The sequence below is a fragment of the Melitaea cinxia genome, chromosome 2, assembly GCF_905220565.1.
Source record: "Melitaea cinxia chromosome 2, ilMelCinx1.1, whole genome shotgun sequence".
NCBI classification, from domain to species: Eukaryota; Metazoa; Arthropoda; class Insecta; order Lepidoptera; family Nymphalidae; genus Melitaea; species Melitaea cinxia.
The window spans coordinates 801394-818219 of NC_059395.1; the positions used below are offsets into that span (position 1 = coordinate 801394).

The window sequence follows — 16826 nt, forward strand, 5'->3', positions numbered from 1 at the left end:
CGTTTCGGTTTAAAGATGTTATTGTCATCACCGTTATCACTTACATAAAAACAAAAAAAAAGTAATTGAGGAATGTTATTTTTAATTGGAACGAAGTTCCAGGTAGGCTTGACATTTGGCTGGGCGACCGAACTGAAAAAAATGTGATACTAAAACCATAAGAAAAATATTTAACGGAAGTGACGTTATATCAGTCACACGACTGTATAACATGACGTTTGTAAAACACATAATTTGTAAAAATATTACTAGTAAACTTTTTTTTTAAATTATTTTTGTAATTTTATACTGTCGACAAAAATAAATAAAGACATGTTTTATATTATCATTAGTTTAAATTATTATTTTGTTTATTTTATTTTACGGTATTTGTTATTTTCTAAAATACTAATTTCCTAAATACTTTTATGTACTTAATTAAAAACCAATCAACAAAATAAAAAAATAAAAAAATCAAGAACTAGAAAATATATAAAAAAATTCAACTTTTTTTTTCAAATTGTGTTGCTTCTATACTATCCAAAGGCACTTCGTTCCTACCTGGTGTCCCATGACACCACATAATTTTTTTGTTATTAATTTTCGCAATTTTATATCTGTAACTGTTCACTGTTAGGTTTTTACCACGCTTTTATTAGCTTCGGTTGTATGTATGTATGTAATGGAATCTTTGAGCATAATTTTCACCAATTTTCAGAAGTTTGATTAATTGAAACTATGCACACGTATCAATGACCGATGACAATGCAATAATTCAATAACAGTTTCCCAATATCCTTATTACGACCGCCAGGATTAATAAATTCTTTCGTGGATCCTCTGTAAGGAAGTAAGAGATAAAGCTAGCGCGCGATCTGGGCATGCCTGCAGTTTCTGACTTTTTCGCTCGGGCACTCGGCACAGCACAACGGGGGCAGTTACTTTTTCAAGCTAGTTTCATTTTTACCTTGTTTATTTATTTATTTATTTAACACCAACAAGATAGACACTGACAATAGACACATATAATCATAAACAAAGTTTGATTATTATTCCTTACTAGCCGTTTCCCGCCCGCTTCGCGTAGCGTAAGTTCGTGGCTTCACTCCACACTAACTATTCCTAGTTATTCTATTCGGATTGAAGAACTTGATTACCTACTCTAAGTTAACAAGGAAAAACCCTATGCAACAGTGAAGGTTTAGACGAAATAACTAGATTACGAAATAGTTCGTAAGGCATTTTAATACTATCACATTTCCGCAAATAATTAATTGAAAAATCGAACTAAAATAAATAAATTATAGTTTAAAATAATTGTGTTTGCTCGCAAAGGAAAAAAAAACCCGACTTCAATTACATCGACGAGTGATACAACGTAGATCGACGAAAATAGTCAAGTAACTACGCGTTATCAAAGATTACTCAAAAAGTAGTTATCAGATCTCAATAAAATTTATATGTGACCACATGACAAACATCAGCTTTCGATTAAATTAAAAATTATTAAAATCGGTACACCCAGTAAAAAGTTATTGCGGATTTTCAAGAGTTTCCCTCGATTTCTCTAAGATCCCATCATCAGATCCTGGTTTCCTTATCATGGTACTAAACTAGGGATATCTTCTTTCCAACAAAAAAAGAATTATCAAAATCGGTACACCCAGTAGAAAGTTATGCGGTATAATACAACGTAGGTCGACGAAAAAAGCGTCAAGTAAAAACGCATTATTATATTATGTAGCAGTCAAAACTCTTAACCAGTCAAAAGCACTATTGACTAGCAAAATCAGTCAAAAGTACTTTTGACCGTTTGGTTTAGTCAATAATACTTTTGACTAAAATAACAGTTAACAGTACTATTGCCCAATGGAGCTGGTTAAAAGTATTTTTGACTAAATGATTTCGTCAAAAGTGGTTTTGACTAGTTGTATCAGTCAACTCTTAAAATGTTAAGGTGGTCGATAAAAATAACGACAAACGCACATATATACTTTTATATTACTCATTATTAGTGGAGAACGTTCTGATATTAGAACAAAAATGAGTGACTACGAAAAGAAAAAAGGCTTTTTGCATAGAATTTTAGCGATGGAAGATATGAAAGATAGTAATTTCAATGTGATGACAAAAGAAACATTTGAAAAGTTTGCAATGGTTGTGGAAGACGCGAAATTTAATGAAAAGAAAACACCTTTACAGTACAGTAGACTACAACGCTTTAACATCATTGAAGTTTGTGGTATAAAAAAAAATTAGTTTCAAACAGAACCTGTCATTTATGACACACTGAAATGAACAACCGCGACCAAGTCGATCTGTTTGACATGCAGTCGCAAGAAGATCGCGGGCATAAATTTATTATGGTTTATCAAGATCATTTGACTAAATTTGTAATTTAGCGACCACTGACATCAAAAAGGGCTATTGAAGTTGCACATCAATTAATGGATATTTTATTGACCTTTGGAGCACCATGTATTTTGCACTCAGATAATAGTAGAGAGTTTGTTAACTCAGTTATATAAGAATTAACATCATATTGGCCGGAACTAAAACTAGTAACTGGGAAACCACGTCATAGCCAAAGTCAAGGTTCCGTGGAAAGGGCTAAACAAGATGTTGAAAATATGCTAGCTTCTTGGATGGAAGAGAATAAACCCACTAAGTGGTCGAATGGACTTAAATTTGTTCAATTCATGAAGAACAGACCATTTCAGTCAGCGATAAAGCAGTCTCCGTATCAAGCAATGTTTGGAACGGAACCTAAAGTAGGGCTAAGAACATCTAATCTACCTTTGGAAATTATAAGCGGATTACATAACGAACAAGACTTGAAAGTTGCAATGCCAGAAATGAATCAAAACTTCGATGATAATGAAGAGAACCAAGACAAACAAGAAAAAATTGAAACAAAAAAAAAAAATAGGTAAAGAACAAGAAGAAATCAAAGAACAAGGAGAAAAACAAAGAACAAGAAGAAATATTTGAACACAACAGAAACGAATCAATGATATTGGAAGCAAGAGAAAAATCTCATTTGAATTTAGTAAAACAAGCAAAGATAATAAAACTAGCAAGCGATCAATCTCATCCACCACTGAAAGTTGGAGACAATGTGACCATACCAATCCCAGATGTAGACAAAGGAAAGGCAGACCTTCGTAAGTTAATTGAAGTTGATTGATTTCAAATTTAATAAATATCTTTTTTATTCACATCTAACGAGTTAATAGTGCTTTTGACTGACGCTTTTTTGCAGTTAAAACTACTTTTGACGGAGAGCGTCATTCAAAAGTATTTTTAACCTCAAACTTGCAGTCAAAAGTACTAATAACCAATAATTTTCAGTCAAAACAACTTTTGACCAACCTGTTCAGTCAAAAGTACTTTTGACTGATTTCGCTTGTCAATAGTACTTTTGACTGGTTAAGAGTTGTGACTGCAACAGACATAACTCGAAAAGTAGTTGTTAGATCTCAAATAAATTTAAATGGGACCAATTGACACACACCACCTTTCGAGTAAAACAAAATTTGTCGAAATCGGTCCACACGGTCAAAAGTTCTGATGTAACATACGTAAAAAAAAAAAATACAGTCGAATTGAGAACCTCCTCCTTTTTTGGAAGTCGGTTAAAAACTAAGAAACCACGCTTTTATAGCTAATCGAACTAAAAAGTAGAAAATAATTTTTAATTACAGTTTATATTACAGTAGTAGACGATCGAACAACCAATCATAATTACTTCAAAATATAATTATAATAAAATTTAAATTATAAAGAGAAAATAATTCAATTCAGAGTTAAATGCGTGGAATGCTTGATATATTAAATGTAACATTTATTCTACTTGCAAGAATCTATGTGCGGAGAGTTATAAAAACATAGTAAAAAGTTATGAAAATATAGTAAAATGCACCCCACGTTTTTTACTCCTAATTGAATTATTCCCTTAATAACTTTTTTATTATGAAGTATTATTATTAGATAAAAGAAAAATAAAACCAACAATTTTCGTGACAGTATTTAATTACAGCCTCGATATATAGCTACATCATCACTGTCCAATACTGATAAGTTACTAAAGGCATTCATAACATTTACTATAAGTATGCAGTTCTGAGATTCGCATACATCTGCATATCGTATTAAAATATAATTTCAATCATTACATGTGATATAAATAACGTTCATACAATGTTGAAGTTTAAATTGATACAATTGATGGAGACAATGTTTTACGATGAATAATACTTGTAACAGTTTTTCTAACTGAGAGAGCATATTTTATTTTGTACCAGACATTCTCATTCAAGAAATTATTCTATTTTTTTTTTAAATAATAGGCAAAGGAACATTTCAAGTTTAGAAATGAAAAAAAAAAAAACACGAAATCCAGCGCTTTTATACTCAAAATGTAAATTTTTAACTGAACATTCAATTACGCTCATGTTTGATGGTAGATTAAATGGTATCGACAAGATGAAACATTGATTTTATGCCGTTTCTCTCATAATAGCTCTATTTTTAGGTTCTGTTACATCACTGTAAATTAACAGCAAATTTCTATACAATGGTTATATTAAATTTAACAAGACCAGCTTGTACCAAAGGTCATATAAACACATAGATTTCCTTTCATTTCAAGTAAAATTTTAAGCGCTGGATTCTACGGCTATTGTATAAAAAGCTACTGATAGCTTAGTTAGCATCTACAAAGTATTCCTGGGCTGCTTTGGTGTCAGGCTTGATGGTCTTAGATCCGGGTGTCCAGTTAGCCGGGCAGACTTCACCGTGTTTGTCTGTGTACTGGAACGCTTGGACTAGACGAAGGGTCTCTTCCACTGATCTGTAAATATGTATATTTTAAATTAGTTAATGCTTTGTATGTGTGCTGTGAAAATTATTTTTAATTGACATTTTACAGTAATATATTTCTTACGTATGTGTAAGTGTTCACACATTCGAAACTGGTATTTTTAAGTAAATCACAGTTTGTTTAGTTCATATTAAAGATTTTAATAACAAGCAATCATGTAATTTTCATAGCCTATAAAACTATTCTCATTTTGTGTCTGTTCAAACGAAAAAAAGTGTGTGTCAGCTCCGACGCACGGCTGGAGTTTACTCCTTTACATCGACTGTATAAATAGGCACAAAAAAAAGTCTAAGAAAAAGATAAATACTTATATCAAATGGTAAATAAACTAATCAAATAAAGGTAGATGGCGTTAGGCGATAGATGGCGTTACGAGAAACGTAACGAGGTTATACGTTCAGTAGATTTTACTTCACCTATTTTTTTTTTTTTTATACAGGAGGCCTTATATGAAAACCGATTCTTAAGGAGTAAACATCAAAAACACCCACTTCAATTACATCGACCAGTAACACAATGTAGGTAGACGAAAAATAGTCAATTAAATACGTGCTATTATAGATAAGATTAATAATACGTGGAAGATAATTATTTCGCAAAAATTGATACATTATAAAAAAAAAAACCTTGAAAACGATAAGAAAATTATCGTTACATGCGGATGCGTGATCCACGACAGACGGTCCTTATCTGATATCGCGTCTTTGACGCTTACTACATTATCTACTTATAAAAAAAAACTGTAACCGTCTGTCTGTACAAAAGAAACGTTCTGGAAACTCTTTATAAGGAATTTTATGATCGCACAATATAAGTCAAAACAATTTTTTTTAGAAGATAATATAATGTCAAAACAATAGGAAATATTTTCCGATTTCAAAAAAAGAAGGAAGGTTCTCTATATGACTGTATATTTTTAGCTCCATAAACTTTTAGTGCACCGATTTTAATAATACTTTTTTAACCGACTTCCAAAAAAGGAGGAGGTTCTCAATTCGACTGTATTTTTTTTTTGAGGAAATTGATGACTTGTCTTTAATATTAAAAACCTAGGAAGTAGGAACTAAAAACGAATAAATTTTTTTTATACTTTCGCAATGAACAAAAATGTTTGTGTATCTATAAATTAATTAATATACTAGCGGTCCGCCCCGGCTTCGCACGGGTGCAATGCTGATACTAAATATACTACAGAATGTCTTTATTTATAGTGTGCAGCTGGCTTATAGTAGGGTTATTAACATAATAACAACAACATTCAAATATGCGTCGTTAGATTACACGTTGTTACAGAATGCGTTGAAGAAATAAAAGTTCACTGCTCGTTCCCCGTAGGTGATAGCGTGATAATTTGTAGCCTATATGTTGACCCAACTTTTTAATAATATTCGTGCCACATTTGAAGAAAATCAGTGCAGTTCTTTTTGAGTTTATCCCGGACATACATACAGACAAACAGACAAAAATTCTAAAAACCATATTTTTGGCTTCGGTATCGATTGTAGATCACACCCCAAGTATTCTATACAAAAAAAAAAATTCAATGTACAGTTTTGACTTTGATACTATTTTATTATATGTATAGATAAGACAATATCGTAATTGATAAAAATAAGATTCAAATATATTTACAAAGTCTAAGGTAAAGGCTAATTGTATAATAATATAAGATGAGTAATCTTTGATAACGCGTATTTACTAGACTATTTTTTGTCTAGCGACGTTCTATTACTTAGTAATTGTAATTGAGGTAAGTTTTTTTTTTTTTTCGTTTGTGAGCAAACATAATTACTTTCTTTAAGTTTTCCTCTCATGTCAATCATATTATATCTCTCAATATTAACGAACTGTTAAACGGTTATGTTTTATCTACGCATGTCAGACTATTTACAAAAGAATTAGTATTATTTAGCTGTGATCATCTGTAAGGTCGACGGACTTCCCGAGTCAGGCTGCCAATATTTCCTGCTATCTGCCCTACCTTAGTTAGTAGTAGTTAATAAAATGTCTCTCACCGTCCCACAGGCAGGTCGTTGATGGTTATCTGACGAAGGTTCTGCTTATCATCGATGATGAAAAGCCCACGGAAGGGGATCCCGGTCTCTTCGTTGAGCACTCCATAGTCACGAGAGATGCTGTGAGACTTGTCGCTTATTATCGGGATGTTCATGGGACCAAGACCGCCTGAAATTATTTACAATTATATTAAACAGATGTATGGTTTTAAGTTCAATTTGGTGGAAAACACATTTCTAATAGGTACTTTGCTGAAGGTTCTTATGAATGAATATTTAAGCTTACAAGCATTTGACAATTATCATCATCATCATCATCATTTCAGCCTATTGCAGTCCACTGCTGGACATAGGCCTCCACAAGTTTACGCCAAAAATAACGTGAACTCATGTGTTTTGCCCATAGTCACCACGCTGGGCAGGCGGGTTGGTGACCGCAGGGCTGGCTTTGTCGTACCGAAGACGCTGCTGCCCGTCTTCGGCCTGTGTATTTCAAAGCCAGCAGTTGGATGGTTATCCCGCCATCGGTCGGCTTCTTAAGTTCCAAGGTGGTTGTGGAACTGTGTTATCCCTTAGTCGCCTTTTACGACACCCACGGGAAGAGAGGGGGTGGCTATATTCTTTGGTGCCGTAGCCACACAGCACGTTGACAATTATACATAATAATAAACACACACACAATGACCCGTTAGAATTTCTTCTACAGTGGGTAAAACCAGACATGATAAACAAGCACAAAAGTCAATACCACAACAAACTTCTGTATGGCCAAAATACAAATCTTGTTCGTGAGCGGGTATCGAACCAACTACCGTCAGTTGCAACAACTGTAACCTGTATGCCATTACTCCTACAATAAGGGCCGTCAATTAATTACCTGATGTCTTTAGCACCTTTTTAACCTTCTACCCACCCAAGTGATATGTGGTGAAGTTTTAAGTTCCCCGATACTGGACCATCCCACATTAGCAGCATTCAGCATATAACATCCCACTGTTGGGCATAGGCCCTCTTCTCCGTGTAGGAGAAGGATTGGAGCTTAATCGTCCATGCTGCTCTGTATTGATTGCTATCAGGTATTTATGATAACATCCGGGACCGACAGGTTAATATGCTCTTCGAGGGGCACAGTTGTTAGACCGACGAGAACAGACATCCAAACCGGAAATAAATATTTGTACAAATACAAATATCCATCCCGAGCGGGAATCAAACCCGCAAACCGTCGTTGTTTTAGGCGACTACTCGCAAGACTACACCGGACCGGATGTTATCATCATTACAGCCTATACAGTCCACTGCTGGACATAGGCCTCCACAAGTTTACGCCAAAAATAACGTGAACTCATGTGTTTTGCCCATAGTCACCACGCTGGGCAGGCGGGTTGGTGACCGCAGTACTGGCTTTGTCGCACCGAAGACGCTGCTGCCCGTCTTCGGCCGAAGCCGACGATAATATACGATAATAAGACGACGATAATAAGAAGCCGACCGATGGCGGGATAACCATCCAACTGCTGGCTTTGACCGGATGTTAACAAATTAGTAATTCAATAATGACCTTGTTTACGCGGCGTGTTGATCCATGCGAGATGAGTGAAGTGAGAGTCTGTGGAGGCGGCGATCACTTCGCAACCGATCTTGCGGAAATCGTCCGCCCTCTCGGAGAATGCGATAATCTCAGTCGGGCAGACGAATGTACTGTAATCATAAAATATTTAAATTAATAATAATAATTGTGTTTGCAGACAAACGAAAAAAAGACTTCAATTACATCGACAAGTAATACAACGTAGATCGACGAAAAAATAGTCAAGCAACTACGCGTTATCAAAGATTACTCAAAAAGTAGTTATCAGATCTCGATAAAATTTAAATGTGACCACATGATAAACATCAACTTTTGATTAAATTAAAAATTATCAAAATCGGTACATCCAGTAAAAAGTTATGTGGATTTTCGAGAGTTTCCCTCGATTTCTCTGGGATCCCATCATTAAATCCTGGTTTCCTTATCATGGTACTAAACTAGGGATATCCCCTTTCCAACAAAAAAAGAATTATCAAAATCGGTACATCCAGTAGAAAGTTATGCGGTATAATACAACGTAGGTCGACGAAAAAAGCGTCAAGTAAAAACGCATTATTAGATATAACTCGAAAAGTAGTTGTTAGATCTCAAATAAATTTAAATGGGACCAATTGGCACACACCACCTTTCGATTAAAAAAAAAATTGTCGAAATCGGTCCACCCGGTCAAAAGTTCAGATGTAAAAAAAAAAACAGTCGAATTGAGAACCTCCTCCTTTTTTGGAAGTCGGTTAAAAAAACGGTTATGCAAACGAGATGCGTAAATCACATTTGTATGTATATTCCTAAGCTTACAACATAATTAGTTGGACAAAAGCAGTACATTTAAAACCAAACAGATGTTAATAATAGGTTATATTTGGTAAAATCAAGCTCAATCAATTATGTTTTAAAAGCATTTGTCGAATCCTAAAATAGTATTAGTATACTGTTACTGTACTATACATAATTCTTCTATAATATAAAAATGAGTCGCTGAATGTGTTGCTAAGCGCAAAACTCGAGAACGGTTGGACCAATTTCGCTAATTCTTTTTTTAAAATATTCCTTGAAGTACAAGGATGGTTCTTACGGAGAGAAAAATTCCAAAAAAAAAAAAAAATTTAAATTTCCTGAAAAAGTCTAAAAACAACACTTTTCTATACTCCCATACAAAAGATTTGTGATAATACTTAAAAGTCAATTTGAACTTTAATACCATACGATAAAGTTTGTGTTAGGCGATACGAAGTTCGCCGGGTCAGCTAGTTTTATATAAAAGAAAAATCGCGAATGGAGTAATGTATCGAAGAAGAGATAAAATTGAAAAGTAAATTTTTCTAAAGCCCATTTACGGCCGAACCCAATATTCAATCTAAAGATAGAGATAGGTAGTTATCATCGACCGCTAATAACTAACTATCTATCCTTTGTAGTTGTCCCAATAATTCGCATAGGGGACTACTATCTCCAGTTAGCTGTAGATAGACCGGCTACCTGAGCTCTTCCTTACATTCCAGTATACGCAGCGTCACAGACGGCCTCAGTTATGTTACACAGATGTTTTGTAGTATTTAAATTTGTCATACAAATTTTATTCATATTAAAGTAATCTTGTTTTATAAAAATATGGACAAATTAATTTTTACATAGACTTTTTAATTTATAATAAATGATATTATTTTAATATGGAATCCATGGTAAATCTAGTAACGGAACGTTTTAACACGACACGAAAAGACGCTACGACGCCATTACGCTTTATTGAATCGTCGTTTCGTTTGTATTTTTTTTTTTTACAAATCAAAATTCAAATTATACAAATCATTGCAAATTATACAATCATTCACCAAATTTTTTGTTTTATTCACAAGATGAGTAAAGTAAGTATTATTTCACAAGAAACTTATTATTTTTATTCAATTAATTGTTGCAAAAGAGCAATATCACTTGAACTGCTACTTGAACTTGAGTCTGCCATTATTTTTCACTCGAAATTAATTTTATTTTAAACAAAGAAAACACTTTTTCAATTAATAAATCTTAGTTATCCCCCGAAAACTATAGATCGGATATTGTTGTTACTAAAGATAACCAACGCTACTGACAGATAGAACTCTATTATTATTGGGACGCTTACACTGTCATTTTCATACGAACTGTTATCTCTGGTAAGCTATCCTCCCTCTCGTCGATAGACAGCTTTGAAGGATAGGATTGCCTATCGTCGACAAGTTTATTGGGTCAGTAAAATGAATGATAGATAGATATTTCTGTCTCTAGTAGGACATAACCAGAGATAGATTGAATATTGGGTTCGGCCGTTAGACAAGAATAACCATGACATCGCACTAGTCAAGAACAATTAGCAATTGAATATGAATTGGTTCGGTGTGTAATTGAACATTTCCTTGTCTCGATTTTTATAGCAGTTATCACATAAATTCAATTGTTTGTATTATTGTTTGTGTTAATATAAAAAGTAAACTAAACATGTTAAATGTGATGAAAAATTCTTAATTTCAATTTACAACATTTGTTCTGTCCGGACTTTATAAACACAAACACCTGGACGGAGACAAAAATAGACTGTAGGAAATCTGTTAATAGCGCGACTCAAACCGCTGACCAATAGCGCAGTAACCATACACAACGACTAATCCTTCATCAAAAAAGGCCAAAAAATCAATTTTTAAAATTCAATAATATCAAATGCGTGTCGGTGAAGACACAGGCATTGCTAATATCAAAACATTTCACACATACACGGTACATTCGTAAACGTATTCAGTGAAATTAGAAGCATATGCTCGAGTTAGCGACAGCTTAGACAATTCAGCGTAAATATATGCCAACGATCTCTAAACTTAAACCGGTTTGAACCGGAATGTGGGTAACGAAAAAAAAAAAATCGGCTTCGTCGACAAGTAATACAATATCGATATAGTCGATTAAGTATATAATAAGATACGCATTAATAAGAATAAATTTAAAAGTTCTTATCCTATCTGGATCAAATTTAAATGGGAGCACAGGACTTTATTTAAAAAGTACCAGCTTACGATTTAAAAAAAAAAATCATCAAAATCGGTACTCATTAAAAAGTTATGAGGTAATTACAAATAATTACACAAAATCGAATACTCTTTTTTGTAGTCGGCTGAACACTAGCTTATTTCTCATTGAAACCATCGATGTGATAACAAATCGATAGTGATTTCCTTGACGACTTACGGCCGAACCCAATATTCAATCTAAAGATAGAGATAGGTAGTTATCATCGACTGCTAATAACTAACTATCTATCCTTTGTAGTTGTCCCAATAATTCGCATAGGGGACTACTATCTCCAGTTAGCTGTAGATAGACCGGCTACCTGAGCTCTTCCTTACATTCCAGTATACGCAGCGTCACAGACGGCCTCAGTTATGTTACACAGATGTTTTGTAGTATTTAAATTTGTCATACAAATTTTATTCATATTAAAGTAATCTTGTTTTATAAAAATATGGACAAATTAATTTTTACATAGACTTTTTAATTTATAATAAATGATATTATTTTAATATGGAATCCATGGTAAATCTAGTAACGGAACGTTTTAACACGACACGAAAAGACGCTACGACGCCATTACGCTTTATTGAATCGTCGTTTCGTTTGTATTTTTTTTTTTTACAAATCAAAATTCAAATTATACAAATCATTGCAAATTATACAATCATTCACCAAATTTTTTGTTTTATTCACAAGATGAGTAAAGTAAGTATTATTTCACAAGAAACTTATTATTTTTATTCAATTAATTGTTGCAAAAGAGCAATATCACTTGAACTGCTACTTGAACTTGAGTCTGCCATTACTTTTCACTCGAAATTAATTTTATTTTAAACAAAGAAAATACTTTTTCAATAAATAAATCTTAGTTATCCCCCGAAAACTATAGATCGGATATTGTTGTTACTAAAGATAACCAACGCTACTGACAGATAGAACTCTATTATTATTGGGACGTTTACACTGTCATTTTCATACGAACTGTTATCTCTGGTAAGCTATCCTCCCTCTCGTCGATAGACAGCTTTGAAGGATAGGATTGCCTATCGTCGACAAGTTTATTGGGTCAGTAAAATGAATGATAGATAGATATTTCTGTCTCTAGTAGGACATAACCAGAGATAGATTGAATATTGGGTTCGGCCGTTAACGGCCGAACCCAATATTCAATCTAAAGATAGAGATAGGTAGTTATCATCGACCGCTAATAACTAACTATCTATCCTTTGTAGTTGTCCCAATAATTCGCATAGGGGACTACTATCTCCAGTTAGCTGTAGATAGACCGGCTACCTGAGCTCTTCCTTACATTCCAGTATACGCAGCGTCACAGACGGCCTCAGTTATGTTACACAGATGTTTTGTAGTATTTAAATTTGTCATACAAATTTTATTCATATTAAAGTAATCTTGTTTTATAAAAATATGGACAAATTAATTTTTACATAGACTTTTTAATTTATAATAAATGATATTATTTTAATATGGAATCCATGGTAAATCTAGTAACGGAACGTTTTAACACGACACGAAAAGACGCTACGACGCCATTACGCTTTATTGAATCGTCGTTTCGTTTGTATTTTTTTTTTTTACAAATCAAAATTCAAATTATACAAATCATTGCAAATTATACAATCATTCACCAAATTTTTTGTTTTATTCACAAGATGAGTAAAGTAAGTATTATTTCACAAGAAACTTATTATTTTTATTCAATTAATTGTTGCAAAAGAGCAATATCACTTGAACTGCTACTTGAACTTGAGTCGGCCATTATTTTTCACTCGAAATTAATTTTATTTTAAACAAAGAAAACACTTTTTCAATTAATAAATCTTAGTTATCCCCCGAAAACTATAGATCGGATATTGTTGTTACTAAAGATAACCAACGCTACTGACAGATAGAACTCTATTATTATTGGGACGCTTACACTGTCATTTTCATACGAACTGTTATCTCTGGTAAGCTATCCTCCCTCTCGTCGATAGACAGCTTTGAAGGATAGGATTGCCTATCGTCGACAAGTTTATTGGGTCAGTAAAATGAATGATAGATAGATATTTCTGTCTCTAGTAGGACATAACCAGAGATAGATTGAATATTGGGTTCGGCCGTTAGACAAGAATAACCATGACATCGCACTAGTCAAGAACAATTAGCAATTGAATATGAATTGGTTCGGTGTGTAATTGAACATTTCCTTGTCTCGATTTTTATAGCAGTTATCACATAAATTCAATTGTTTGTATTATTGTTTGTGTTAATATAAAAAGTAAACTAAACATGTTAAATGTGATGAAAAATTCTTAATTTCAATTTACAACATTTGTTCTGTCCGGACTTTATAAACACAAACACCTGGACGGAGACAAAAATAGACTGTAGGAAATCTGTTAATAGCGCGACTCAAACCGCTGACCAATAGCGCAGTAACCATACACAACGACTAATCCTTCATCAAAAAAGGCCAAAAAATCAATTTTTAAAATTCAATAATATCAAATGCGTGTCGGTGAAGACACAGGCATTGCTAATATCAAAACATTTCACACATACACGGTACATTCGTAAACGTATTCAGTGAAATTAGAAGCATATGCTCGAGTTAGCGACAGCTTAGACAATTCAGCGTAAATATATGCCAACGATCTCTAAACTTAAACCGGTTTGAACCGGAATGTGGGTAACGAAAAAAAAAAAATCGGCTTCGTCGACAAGTAATACAATATCGATATAGTCGATTAAGTATATAATAAGATACGCATTAATAAGAATAAATTTAAAAGTTCTTATCCTATCTGGATCAAATTTAAATGGGAGCACAGGACTTTATTTAAAAAGTACCAGCTTACGATTTAAAAAAAAAAATCATCAAAATCGGTACTCATTAAAAAGTTATGAGGTAATTACAAATAATTACACAAAATCGAATACTCTTTTTTGTAGTCGGCTGAACACTAGCTTATTTCTCATTGAAACCATCGATGTGATAACAAATCGATAGTGATTTCCTTGACGACTTACGGCCGAACCCAATATTCAATCTAAAGATAGAGATAGGTAGTTATCATCGACTGCTAATAACTAACTATCTATCCTTTGTAGTTGTCCCAATAATTCGCATAGGGGACTACTATCTCCAGTTAGCTGTAGATAGACCGGCTACCTGAGCTCTTCCTTACATTCCAGTATACGCAGCGTCACAGACGGCCTCAGTTATGTTACACAGATGTTTTGTAGTATTTAAATTTGTCATACAAATTTTATTCATATTAAAGTAATCTTGTTTTATAAAAATATGGACAAATTAATTTTTACATAGACTTTTTAATTTATAATAAATGATATTATTTTAATATGGAATCCATGGTAAATCTAGTAACGGAACGTTTTAACACGACACGAAAAGACGCTACGACGCCATTACGCTTTATTGAATCGTCGTTTCGTTTGTATTTTTTTTTTTTACAAATCAAAATTCAAATTATACAAATCATTGCAAATTATACAATCATTCACCAAATTTTTTGTTTTATTCACAAGATGAGTAAAGTAAGTATTATTTCACAAGAAACTTATTATTTTTATTCAATTAATTGTTGCAAAAGAGCAATATCACTTGAACTGCTACTTGAACTTGAGTCTGCCATTACTTTTCACTCGAAATTAATTTTATTTTAAACAAAGAAAATACTTTTTCAATAAATAAATCTTAGTTATCCCCCGAAAACTATAGATCGGATATTGTTGTTACTAAAGATAACCAACGCTACTGACAGATAGAACTCTATTATTATTGGGACGTTTACACTGTCATTTTCATACGAACTGTTATCTCTGGTAAGCTATCCTCCCTCTCGTCGATAGACAGCTTTGAAGGATAGGATTGCCTATCGTCGACAAGTTTATTGGGTCAGTAAAATGAATGATAGATAGATATTTCTGTCTCTAGTAGGACATAACCAGAGATAGATTGAATATTGGGTTCGGCCGTTAGGGGCGAAGGTCTCGAACCAAAGAAATCAATAATAAAATATGTTTTACGCCATGTATTTTTATCTTATACTATTAAACGAGCAATTCTTGTATATATATATCTATATAATCTGAATCTCGGAAACGGCTCCAACGATTTTCATGAAATTTAGTATGCAGGGGATTACGGGGGAGATAAATAAATCTAGCTAGGATTCATTTTTAGAAAATGTCGTTTTATCCCTGTTTTTAGGCAATGAAAAAATGGCTACAATATCGTTAGAATAAGAAGGTAAATTTCGCATCTGTCAGTAAAGTTGTAATAGCTCAGGGGAAATCGGTCGATCGCGCTCGGCCGAAAAGATCATGGTTCGAATCCTTAAGTTTTCCAGATCGATTATCGTTTTTTTTTTCTTTTTTTTTTCTAAAAAAAATAAAATCGAAAAATATTATTCATATTTTATCAATATGTAATTCAAAAAACACCATTTACTAAAAATACCGAGCTATGCTCGGTCACCCAGGTCCTATACGATTATACGATTAGTACTTTGAAGACGATATATGGAGCAGCCCGACTGGGGCAGTACCTCGACATTACAGAAGACCACAGCTAAATAATACTGTTTTCAAGCAGTATTGTGTTCCTGTTGGTGAGTAAGGTGACCAGAGGTCCTGGGGGGATTAGGGATTGGGTCGGCAACGCGTTTGCGATGCTTCTGGTGTTACAGATATAAGCTACGGTAATCGCTTACCACCAGATGAGCCGTACGCTTTTTTGCCGACCTCAAAACAAAAGCCGTTGAATTTCGTTATGTAAAAAAAAATGTAATTAAGTAAATGTGGACTTAAGGCGCTACCCTGACCAAATAACCTTGAGCATTCGTTCCCTCTTTGCCGCACCCCACCTCTACAATACTTCGTAAAACACTACTAGCGCTATTTGGTAAACAACTTACGAATACGCGTAAAAAATATAGATCATGGAGTCCGTAGACATGGCATTCATTAAAAAAAAAATTTTTTTAAAGAAAGAAAGAAATATTAATTGGTAAGTAAATTAATTTTGGTAATGAATTCAGTGACTACACCTACGTTAATATATATGTACTACAAATATATTTTATTTAATATTAATATAATATATAATATATTTGTTGTGTACAATAAAAAGTAAATTAATTTTATTTAATTGGTGCATAAATAATTTTGGTAATGAATTCAGTCACTACACTTACGTTCATAATGAATACTTACAACTTTTATTCTATTACTAGCGACTCGCCCCGGCGTCGCACGGGTGCAATGCTGATACTAAATATAAAATATATATAGATGAAAA

General features: G+C 33.3%; 2 protein-coding genes across 2 annotated transcripts in view; one reads left to right on the plus strand and one right to left on the minus strand.

Moving 5' to 3' along the window:
• Positions 1–2609: 2609 nt before the first annotated feature.
• Positions 2610–3166, plus strand: LOC123666855 (KRAB-A domain-containing protein 2-like). Its single transcript, XM_045600882.1, has 2 exons — positions 2610–2908; positions 2980–3166. The coding sequence occupies exons 1-2, from the start codon at positions 2610–2612 to the stop codon at positions 3164–3166; spliced, it is 486 nt and encodes a 161-aa protein (XP_045456838.1).
• Positions 3167–3993: 827 nt separating this feature from the next.
• LOC123662803 (peroxiredoxin 1) overlaps positions 3994–16826 on the minus strand; it is a 29269-nt gene continuing 16436 nt past the window's right edge. The window contains exons 3-5 of the mRNA XM_045597602.1: positions 8438–8577; positions 6877–7045; positions 3994–4831 (exon numbers count right to left, since the gene is read on the minus strand). Coding sequence (XP_045453558.1) covers positions 4684–4831; positions 6877–7045; positions 8438–8577 — 457 coding nt within the window. The 3' untranslated portion in view covers positions 3994–4683. The remainder of the gene's footprint in view (positions 4832–6876; positions 7046–8437; positions 8578–16826) is intronic.

What these genes read in the sequence shown, in the direction of transcription:
- LOC123666855 (XM_045600882.1), top strand. Translation starts at nt 2,610, where the DNA reads ATGCTAGCTTCTTGGATGGAAGAGAATAAACCCACTAAGTGGTCGAAT. An exon ending in GAAACAAAAAAAAAAAATAG is followed by an intron (nt 2,909 to 2,979) that starts GTAAAGAACAAG and finishes TGAACACAACAG; the next exon opens with AAACGAATCAATGATATTGG.